General features: G+C 34.8%; 1 protein-coding gene across 1 annotated transcript in view; it reads right to left on the bottom strand.

Moving 5' to 3' along the window:
- LOC137639817 (uncharacterized) overlaps nt 1–12,500 on the bottom strand; it is a 164,531-nt gene that overhangs the window by 83,428 nt on the left and 68,603 nt on the right. Inside the window, exons 5-7 of the mRNA XM_068372059.1 lie at nt 6,397–6,539; nt 4,657–4,763; nt 850–933 (exon numbers count right to left, since the gene is read on the bottom strand). Coding sequence (XP_068228160.1) covers nt 850–933; nt 4,657–4,763; nt 6,397–6,539 — 334 coding nt within the window. The remainder of the gene's footprint in view (nt 1–849; nt 934–4,656; nt 4,764–6,396; nt 6,540–12,500) is intronic.

Here is a 12,500-nt window from a genome sequence, read left to right as displayed (position 1 = left end):
TCTTTGTTATAGACGCAATTTATATATTCATCAGTTTCGCTAATAAATGTGTTTTTAGATTCTATAATGAATATTAATTCAGTATGTTTTACATTAAATTGGCATTTTTAGGTATAAATAAATTTATTTTTTGTATATATAAGAATGTAAGAATATATATCATCTCTTATTATATCTTATTAACCAAAATTGGTTATTTATATTATGACTTTTATAATTTCGGACTTCGTCGCCACATTAAATTCGTCTTTTGAGACTTTATGTAGTTATTACAAATACTTCAGTTACTTTATCAGTATTCATTAACCACAAATACTTCAGTTAATTTATAAGTATTCGTTCACCACAAATACTTCAGTTTTATAAGTATTCGTTCACCACAATTACTTAAGTTTTATAAGTATTCACTCACCACAAATAATTCACTTTTATGAGTATTCGTTTACCACAAATACTTCAGTTTTATAAGTATTCGTTCACCACAAATACTTCAGTTTTACAAGTATTCGTTTACCACAAATACTTCAGTTTTACAAGTATTCGTTTACCACAAATACTTCAGTTACTTTATAAGTATTCGTTCACCACAAATACATCAGTTACTTATGAGTCAACATGACAATATACCACACTTTATAAAAAAAAAAAACGAATAAGGGCTCATCACCTTCGTGTAAAAACGAGTTCAACATCTTGGCTTCGTTCACATGCCTTTCGTTTAGCCTTTAGAAAAAGGTTTATCTCATCAAGTTACTTGTTTTGTAAGGGGGGATATTTTTTTGGGGGGAGGGTGAATACTGGTAGATTACTTGGTGCTTCATGAACGCGCCTCGCTTAAGTCTGCCTTACCTTGGTCTCTTCTTTAACTTTTCCCGAGGGCTATCAACCTTGGCATCGGGGGTCTTTAGACAGTCCAAATTCAATCTGGCCATGCTTTTAGGAGAGACAAATATATAAAACTTTTTTTTTAAAAAGGGCAAGATAAACGAAAGATAAACGAAAGCAAACGGACAGTAAAGACCCAAAGAATGATTATAAAGAAATAGGTGTTATAGACGTGAAAGATTAATTAGGGGAAAAATCATCACAACCACTGTTATGCAAAAATATGTTGTGGTTGTAGAATGTAAAAAATTAATCTTTTTGGGGGAAGGAGCAGGCATTGTTTTATATATATATATATATATATATATATATATATATATATATATATATATATATATATACATCCATATGTATATATATATATATATATATATATATATATATATATATATATATATATATATATATTCATAAACATATGCTGTATATGCACATGTATGTATATATTTATGGATTATATACATGCATATATCCATAAGTGCATATACTGCATTATATATATATATATATATATATATATATATATATATGCACACACATATATATATGTGCATATATATAAATTCATATATATATATATATATATATATATGTATATATATATATATATATATGTATAGATATAAATATATAATTATAATACTTCAAACCACAATATGACAATCTAGTACACTATCATTTGGACTATCCTGACAGAAGCATGGCAAAGAATTTTACAAAACTAACAGATCGAAAAGAGGCCTCTACACTGGGGACCACTAATAAAAAATAATAATAATACTCAAACATCAAATTTAACATGTAAGAAATTTTAAAGAGATTAACATAAGGGAAATGTTGTATTGTATGAAGTTCCAACCACAAATACACCATGAACGATGTAAATATTAAAGATAAATAGCTGAAAGATGTTGAGCTATCATTAAATTACTTATGTAATGCATCTATTGTTATTGTCATAAGAACATCAACTGTTTGATGTGGCATTTCATGAAAGTAGTGTTGCCACACCTCGTCTAGCGAATATTGACCGGTGGGATGTGAGACGTGGCATTTCATTAAAGCAGCGTTGCCACACCTCGTCTAGCGAATATTGACCGGTGGGATGTGAGACGTGGTATTTCATTAAAGCAGTGTTGCCACACCTCGTCTAGCGAATATTGACCGGTGGGATATGAGACGTGGTATTTCATTAAAGCAGTGTTGCCACACCTCTTCTAGCGAATATTGACCGGTGGGATGTGAGACGTGGCATTTCATTAAAGCAGTGTTGCCACATCTCGTCTAGCGAATATTGACCGCTGGGATGCGAGACGTGGCATTTCCTTAAAACAGTGTTGCCAAACCTCATCCAGCGAATATTGACCGGTGGGATGTGAGACGTGGCATTTCATTAAAGTAGTGTTGCCACACCTCGTCCAGCGAATATTTACCGGTGGGATGTGAGACATGGCATTTCATTAAAGCAGTGTTGCCACACCTCGTCCAGCGAATATTTACCGGTGGGATATGAGACGCGGCATTTCATTAAAGCAGTGTTGCCACATCTCGTCTAGCGAATATTGACCAGTGGGATGTGAGACGTGGCATTTCATTAAAGCAGTGTTGCCACACCTCGTCTAGCGAATATTGACTGGTGGGATGTGAGACGTGGCATTTCATTAAAGCAGTGTTGCCAAACCTCGTCTAGCGAATATTGACTGGTGGGATGTGAGACGTGGCATTTCATTAAAGCAGTGTTGCCACATCTCGTCTAGCGAATATTGACCGCTGGGATGTGAGACGTGGCATTTCATTAAAACAGTGTTGCCAAACCTCGCTAGCGAATATTGACCAATGGGATGTGAGACGTAGCACCGACGCTAATCACAACCCGTTGTAGATGGGTTATATAATACTGCTTTAGAGGCTTTTCTAAATACTTTGTTTGAAGTTTGATGCATTTAATTTGACTGTCATGAGAATAAAAACTATATCTACTGAAATTTTAAATTATCTGCAACACAGGAAAGATAACCAGATCAAGAAAAAGTATAATGATTTGCAAAGTGGATTAGAGGTACTTTTATACCAAAAAATTGATACTGAATATAAATCATTACCTTGAACATCTTGGGATAGGACTCTGATAAAACTGACAATGGCAAATGCAAAATAAAATTTTGCAATTGTATTTAATAACAACAAAATCCGCGAATAAGTGAAAAAACAATGAACTATATACTTCACTTCTACATGAACTATAACGAACCGTCCAATCTTTTAGACAAAATATAATGTTCATAAATATGATGTCTAAGTATACTGAATAAAGTTTACTCCGAGAAACAAAATACTGAATACTTTTAAAAATACTGTAATCGTCTTCATGGAATAAGTGTGGTTTGAAAATAATACAGCTACCTAATTCCAGCTAATATCTAACCAGAGGCCATTGGCTAGGGGCATGGGAGGGGGGGGGGGGCATGAATATCTAACCAGAGGCCATGTGGGGGCATGAATATCTAACCAGAGGCCATAGGGGGGAGCATGAATATCTAACCAGAGGCCATGGGGAGGCCATAGGGGGGAGGCATGAATATCTAACCAGAGGCCATGGTGGGAGGCATGAATAGTAGGCCATAATCTGAATTCTATACAACACGGTTGATTGAAAAGAGGCCACAAAAAGTTGCATGTAGGGAAGACTAAAAATGTGGAGAAAATGTTGGGACATAAATACACATTAAAAATTAGTGGGAAATAAGACAATGCATAACATTACGAGGGAAGATTAGCTTTCAAGAAATGGATTTTCAATGCCACATATAGATGCTCAGGACTTGATAGAACTATGAAAAAAAGTATGTAAGAAGTCTCCATATAGCGATGGCAATGTTTGAATATGAGAGATTTATCTTACAAGGAAAAAAAAGATGAATTTTATCCAATCAAAAGTTAATTTGGGTCTTAAGTACATACAACCACTGTGACTCACCTTTAAGTCTACAAGATGGAATTTGTGTCGAAAGAGAAATACTTATTTTTTTCTAATAATGTCTAATGTATCGAATATTGGTAAAGTTGAGCATAGTCTCAATATAATTCGTCTTAAACCTGAGGACCACAGAAGTCTCAAATTAATTCGTCTTAAACTTGACGGCCACAGACGTCTGAAAACTGGGCTATTCAAAACACTGACCACTCTATTCCTCTGGGGAACCTTAATCATTAAGACCATTTGAGAAATATTTTGTCTAATAATGTCTACTTGTATCGATTTTTTTATGTTAAGTTGATTAAGTAGACCAATGATATATCGAATAACTTGGGTTGAGAACTGAAGGTGGCAAGTTTTATCATTCATAAACGAAACTTTTTTTTTATTAATATTTTCCCACCTTGATAGAGTAAATGATTAATGATAATAAAAAAACCTTGGGATTTCTCCAGCCTAATTCATTCATAAACGAGACTTATTTTTTATTAATATTTTCCCACCTTGATAGAGTAAATGATTAATGATAATAAAAAAAAAACCTTGGGATTTCTCCAGCCTAATTAATCATACCAGCCTTAAGATACTCCTCGAATGACTCATTAATATCATTCATGGTTACTGAAAAATAAAAAAGAACTAAAATATTCAAAAGGAAAGACTTAAAGACTTAGAAAAGATTGAAAATGAATTACGAAGGTGGATGTCAGAGGAAGCCTTTCATTGGAGTCATCTCCCGTGAAAAGGAGTTGATGATGCGCAGAAGAGGATTTTAATGAAGCCAAAATGTTTACCTGTGATGTTTCCGGAGGCTGTCCTTGGAGAATCCTTTAGGGCTTTCGCAACTGCTGCTCCTTTCGAGGTCATTGTCACTTTCTGTCTCGACGGAACTCCTTGAGCCCTGTTAAAAGAGGATGACAGAGATGTTTTTAACAAGTTTGGCGTATCCTATCTGTCAAGAGATGACAGATATGCCATTTATATCAAGACAATTTATACGTTGTGAAAATCTGTCAAAACATGATGACGGATAAGAAGTTGCTGATAGCTGTGCTATTTATATCAAAATAATTCAATCCTTATACAAATCAAAACAAGATGACTGGTAAGTGGATGACAGATGTAACAGTTTTATCAAAACAATTCATTCGTTATAAACACCTGTCAAAATAGGTTAACGGATATGTTTATAATATAACACTTACATTCATAATAGAAAGCAAAGTTCGTTAAAAAAAATCCCTGTCAAAAATGTTATACATTCATTAAAAAAAAATTCATCGTAATAAACATCAAAGGTATGAAAAGAGACTGGGTATTATAAAATCTTAGGCTGCATAAACATGCACCCAATCAACATTTGTAAGTAGGAATGGGCTTAATCTCGAAAATGCGATGATTCCAATAAAGGCAAAGACACTGGGTGGAAAATTCTCATTGTAAACCGTATATTTGTCACTTAAGCTTTAGCAATTAGGCTACTCTAGATTTAGTATCATCATGTTTTTTTTGGGGGGGAAGGAAAATATCATATATAACATACTCCATCCACAATCATTATGATTGGTCACCCCCTTCTCACAGGTAATTAATATAAATATCCCAAAAATAAGAATAATAATAAATGATAATAAAAATAAAAATAATAATAATAATAAAACAAACTATAAAAATAATTATGATACTTTAATTGTGACCCACGTGGCTGGCGTGCGTAGCATAACGATATTCCACTTCCCAGAGAAGTGGAGCAATGAGATAATGTTTATTTGCGAGAGAAGTGAACTACGGTGGAGCAAAGACCATTCAAGTGGTGGCAAAACACGACGCTTGTGGGCGGAGCAAGTTAAAGATTATGGTCTGCACTCAGGTGAAGCCTTTTTTTTAGGTAAATGGCTTGGATTTTGGACCCTGAACATGTCAACGAGTGTGGTGGATTTATACTATACTTATCAAGCCATATTTGTTTTTTTTCCATTTTAACTTTAAAGAATCACACTGTAGCATCATACTAATAGATGGTGATAGAAACCCTTTTCTTTTAGCAGATAAAAACTTATTTTAATCATCTTACTTTGATTCTCTTTACAAAATATAAATTAATACGTAAAAATTATATGGATTTCTGAGAGTACAGCAATCGTAAATATACATGGTTTCCCAGGTACAATACGCTTAATTTTTTAAACTTATTCTTTATGTGAGAAATAATTAGCAAAGTCGAGTATGGTCTCAATATAAATCACAAAATACCAATTAATTTGCCTTCTGTGGTTGTCTTAAACTTGACGGCCACAGAAGTCTGAAAACTGGGATAATTAAGACACTGACCAACCACTCTACAATATTACTCTGGGGAACCTTAATCATAAAGTTTTGAGGTTAAGAAGGATATCCGAGGAATACTATTACTAGAAATACTTGTATCAAAAGTAGTAGCAGTTATGAGAGTTGTTATAACAATAGTAGCAGTAGAAATAACAGTAGTAGTACTGTCTCAGTGACACTGTAAACATACACTTTCATATACTTACTAGACTGACTTGTGCCCTTACTCTCGGTGAATCGGGCGGCGGTGAACCCTGGGCGAGGGTATATATGTCTCTTGGAGACCCTGGTATACCACCGCTCTGAACAGCTGGTTGTATCCCTAGCATACAATAGGGGTCGCTGAAACCTGTGGTTAATAAACCAAGAGTGAGACATACATTCAAACAGATGCTTTGAGGCTGCTTATGCTACAGAGGTGACATAACGCTGGAGTCTCGTGTTATGTTTACATAATCTTAGCTGTAGAATTTCTCAGGTACAGCAACAGAGGGAGACATAAGTATGTTGGAATACGCTTGAGACTTGAATTTCTGGTTACAAAACTAGGAGCCCGCCTAGGTGAGAATGGTCACCAGCACAGATGCTAGGTAAGAAAAGAGTGGAAATACAGGTCAGACAGAATAGAGCAATCAAACTAAAATGCTAAAATACACTTGAGATTTGATTTGCTGGTTACAAAACTAAGAGCCTGCCTAAATGAGACGGGCCACCAGCATTAAAACTAGGTAGGAATAGAGTATAAATACAAGTCAGACAGAGTAATCACAACATGTTGAAATACACTTGAGATTTGAGCTGCTGGTTGAAGGAATAGCAGCCTAGCTAGGTGAGACGGGTCGCCAGCATAGAAATCATGCAAGAAAAGGGGGGAAATAAGGGTCAGGCAGAATAGAGCAATCCAATTAGTATGTAGGAATATACTTGAAATTTGAGCTGCTAGTTAAAGAACTAGTAGCCTGGCAAGGTGAGACAGGTCACTAGGATAGAAACTAGGCAGGAAAAAGAGTAGAAATAAGGGTCAGACAGAATAGAGCAATCATATTAGTATATTGACATAGACTTCAAATTTGATCAGCTGGTTGCAGATCTAGCAGTCTGGCTAGGTGAGACAGGTCACCAGTATAGAAGCTAGACATGAAAAGAGGGGAAATACAGGTCAGAGAGAATAGAGCAGTTACATGGATATGGTGAAATAAACTTGAGGTTTGAGCTGCTGGTTGAAGAACTAGCAGGCTAGCTAGGAGAGACAGGTCACCAGCACAGAAGCAAGGCAGAAAAAGTGTGGAAATACAGGTCAGACAGAATAGAACATTCACACTGGTATGTTGAAATACACTTGAGATTTAAGCTTCAGGTGGAAGAACTAGCAGCCTGGCTAGGTAAGACAGGTCACCTGCACAGAGGCTAGGCAGGAAAAGACTGGAAATAAAGATCATACAGAATAAAGCAGTCACATTGGAACTTTCAAATTTTTTTCTTTGACCAACAAAGTTCCTTGCAGATGAAAAGGACACAAAATACTCCATTTGGAGCTAAAGCTTCAAATTACAAAATTCCCCTAGAAAATTTGTGCGCACACAAAACTTCTGGTCTACGTGCTTTTACCTTCATCTTGATCTAGAAAATCCCTTACTAAATGATCACTGCTTAACGTTGACACCCCTGACTTCTGTGGAAGTGAACAGAAATTGATATGCCTAACATTTCCCATTGTTTCAGATAATGAGTCTTGAAGTAAGCATCTCATCTTAAGCAAAGATAGCGCAAAGGGACGTGTGTTGAAGGGGCCACTATGTAAAAATGTAATAAATGATGGCATATCACACTCTCCTCCCACCACAACTATTGCGGTCCCTTTTCCAAACCATTTAAAGTTAAATCTTAAGGAAATCTATTGTATAACTTAATCTAAACTGTTGTTAACTTTCATTTTCGTAAAATATACACTTTCCACATAAAGCAATTTCATCTAGAGTCCTGTTTAGATCTGGATATATATTGAGAGTTGATCAGCTTCTCAGTAAACACACAGTTGATTGACACCCTACATTCTAAACACAATAACAAATAATCTGGCATGGTGCATTTTAGGTAAACATTGATTTTGCGTCATTTCATCTTGCGTATTCTAACTATACATAATTCCATTCTCATGCACAGAAAATACAAAAAATGTTTTATGATTAATTAAATGTTTCCAATTTTGTGGGACATACAAGTTATAAAATGATTCATTTTTATATAATCCATTCATTCGTTAATAAAACTTGACTTGATAGTAAGAATCAGACAAAAGAAAACCAAAGAGATAAAACAGATCACACAATATTTGTATAAAATATACGGATGTATACAGATAAGTAAATTGGATAAACAGCAGTGTTCAAGATGGACAACAATATGGCACACAAACATTGTTCAAGATAGCAGATGAACAAACAAGTAGGACGAGGATACACACAAACACACACACATGAACAGAAAAGTATGCATTATGTAGAACTAGGGAAAATGTAGATACTAGAAAATCAGTCAAATGGACCCGTGTATCATCAATTATGAGTGATGAAATGGTATATGTGATGAAAAAAAGAATTTTAATTGAAACATGCTAAGAAGTCAAGTCAAATATTTCCTTCGTTATGAGGAAAATATTCCTGATATTGTAAGAGAAATTAAATTAAAGAAAAATGTCATAGTAAGAAATAGTTGCCAAAGATGGTGAAAGACCTTATTTCAGAGTCTATTAAGGCGGGTTAACGCGGTCGAACAGTTCGTCGAACGCGGTTCGACAGACAAGTGTTTGAAGTGATGTTCGAACATGTGGACCCCATATGGTGACCTTATGCAGTTTGACAAGCAGGTTTGAAAACCGGGTTCGACGAACCCGCTTCAGACTAAACTGGAATCTATGTCTTTAGAAGAAATAATGAGGACAGAAGGCAAATGTTATATACGTTGCAGATGTGTGCAAGAATCTGTTTTTCAAACTTCGTAGATCAGACGCTAGATGGCGCTTACTCTCTCTGGACTAGGATGCGATGCGGTAAAAATTGCAACAACTATTGAAAAACAAAACATTTGCCAAGGCTTAGAGTTAAGAAAATTAATGTGGGAGAGGTTCACAAGAACAGCAATGTTATAGTAAATAATCTAAATTAAAAATTAACTAATTTCTCTTAATTATTTAACCATCGAAGAGAATGAGAGATACAACTTAATTAATGTCTTAATGTACGATAAGTATGAATTAGGAGAGAGAGAGAGAGAGAGAGAGAGAGAGAGAGAGAGAGAGAGAGAGAGAGAGTGAGTCTCTCTTGGTAAGATAGGGAAACATACATACATATAAATTTAATAACATATCACTCTTCTATCATAATATATAATTTGGCAACTCTCCAAAGCGAAAAAAGAAAAACACACACAAAAAAGGTTACATAAATCACTTCATAATAAACATTTTCTAAAATTCCATTTTGCTTTATGATATAAAAAAATACGACCTATTGTACTTACACAGTCCAGTACATTTTCCTCAGTGCCAACAAGCACCATGTAGCCGGCTATTTATGATGTCTAAAAGTCATGTCACACCACTCCGGCCTTATGTGATTTCTCTGTCTCCCGAATGAATATTTGAAATCAGACTTTTCAGCCTTAATGCTCTTGTGAATGAAAAGCCTTTAATACAAGCGGATTCGAATGTGAGGTCATGAAGTTTTGTGATGAATTATTCTGTATACAGAGAGAGAGAGAGAGAGAGAGAGAGAGAGAGAGAGAGAGAGAGAGAGAGAGAGAGAGAGAGAGAGAGAATGCTGAATTATTATTACGGTAATTTATAAAACTGGGGACACAATAGAAGAGAGAGAGAGAGAGAGAGAGAGGAGAGAGAGAGAGAGAGAGAGAGAGAGAGAGAGAGAGAGAGAGAGAGAGAGAGAATGAATCATTATTACGGTAATTTATGAAAACTGGGGACACGAGAGAGAGAGAGAGAGAGAGAAGAGAGAGAGAGAGAGAGAGAGAGAGAGAGAGAGAGAGAGAGAATGAATTATTACGGTAATTTATGAAAACTGGGGACACGAGAGAGAGAGAGAGAGAGAGAGAGAGAGAGAGATTATTTTGTAAAATAGGGTTAAACGAGAGAGAGAGAGAGAGAAAGAGAGAGAGAGAGAGAGAGAGATTATCATGTAAAAAAAAAAAAAAGAGAGAGAGAGAGAGAGAGAGAGAGAGAGAGAGAGAGAGAGAGAGAGAGAGAGAGATTATCATGTAAAAAAGAGAGAGAGAGAGGAGAGAGAGAGAGAGAGAGAGAGAGAGAGAGAGAGAGAGAGAGAGAGAGAGAGAGAGAGAGAGAGTTTTGTATTGCTATCATCTATCAAGAAGTGTTCAAAATTTGTGTGAGTGGTAGACGGTGCATGATTGCTTTGAGACAATAAAAACATCTGATAACAAAGACAAACGAACAATAAAGCACTCAAATGTCTCACCAAGTAAATCAACCAACTGAAAAATCAAATCATTTCTATATGACCACTTTCAGTTGATTAAAAGCCAAACAATACAAGATTATTTAAAAAAAAAAAATGAACAAGTTCAGGATCGTATCATACATGTATCAGCTTTTCAATCGAAGTACTCTAGACGGACATAGATATAAAACAAAATATTGGCTATAAACTGGGCCTATTATGGTTACCAGATGTATGATGTTTTTTCTATATGTAAGTATTTGGGGACAGTAGCATGTAGCATTGAAGATATGAATAATATCTTAATAATTTCATGTCTCATGAATTGAGGCTATTATGGGTACCAGATGTATGATGTTTTTTCTATGATAATATATGTAAGTATTTGGGACAGTAGCATGTAGCATTGAAGATATGAATAACAACTTAATAATTTCTGGTTTTATGAATTCAATTGGATCACAAAATTAGTAGTTATTGGGAACAATAGTCTGTAGTCTTGAATATACAAATAATAATTCAATAATTTCATGAATTATTAATTAATTTTGATTATAAAAAGGGTAGTTATTGGGCAAAATAGTTATAGCCTTGAATATGTTAATATTATTTAACAATTTAATGTTTTATGAATTAATTTGACTTACAAATCATAGTTATAGCCTTGAATATGTTAATATTATTTAACAATTTAATGTTTTATGAATCAATTTGGATTACAAATTAATTGGATTACAATTAATTATGGCAATTTACGATTAAAAACATAACCAAAACTTATATAAAAATTTTTAAAAATAAATATTCGTCCGTCTAGAGCCAACACAAACATGTGCATTGAAAACTAATCTAGCTTCTGAAACACGCACACAAACACACACACACACAAACGAATGCACACTTCTCCAAGTGCTTGCGGGCATGCAATGATAAGTTCTCATTTCCTCATGATTAGTTTCTAAACAATATTATCTCTAAGGTGTTCTTTGCATTTCGATTCCTGATAACAATTTAAGGTTAATTATCTTTTTATGCCATAACAGTCTCTTTCAAATGAGGTCGAATACATTTTTTAATATATTTGAAAACGTAAGTAAATTATTGAAAAAATTAAAAAAAATAATTTTGTGTAATAATCAACTCAATATTTTTTTTTAAATTCTTTTCAAGTATGGCATGTATATAACACGTAACAATTAGACGTACACATATGTTATTTATTTTAATTAATACGTAATGGCATACATACAAAATCTACCAATTGATCAGAACACCTTCAGTAATACTAACTTTCCACTGAAATGCAACAGGCAAAGGAACTTGCAAAAATATGAAGCTGTTTTGATGCAAAGCTTTAGGCAAACACAAATAATATCAAGCTTTGCTTTGGTTAGGCAATCCAACCTTGCTTTTGGTTAGGCAATCCAAGCTTGCTTTGGTTAGGCAATCCAAGCTTTGCTTTTGGTTAGGCAATCCAAGCTTGCTTGGGTTGGGCAATACAAGTTTTACTTTGGTTGGGCAATCCAAGCTTTGCTTTGGTTAGGCAATCCAAGCTTGCTTTGGTTAGGCAATCCAAGCTTTGCTTTTGGTTAGGCAATCCAAGCTTTGCTTTTGGTTAGGCAATCCATGCTTTGCTTTGGTTAGGCAATCCAAGCTGCGCTTTGGTTAGTCAATCCAAGCTGTGCTTTGGTTAGGCAATCCATGCTTTGCTTTAGTTAGGCAATCCAAGCTTTGCTTTGGTTAGGCAATGCAAGCTATGCTTTGGTTAGGCAATCCAAGCTGTGCTTTGGTTAGGCAATTCAAGCTGTGCTTTGGTTAGGCAATCCAAGCTTTACTTTGGT

This window comes from Palaemon carinicauda, chromosome 4, assembly GCF_036898095.1.
Source record: "Palaemon carinicauda isolate YSFRI2023 chromosome 4, ASM3689809v2, whole genome shotgun sequence".
NCBI lineage: Eukaryota > Metazoa > Arthropoda > Malacostraca > Decapoda > Palaemonidae > Palaemon > Palaemon carinicauda.
Note: the sequence above shows the minus strand (reverse complement) of the source record. Positions and strands in the feature narration are given on the sequence as shown.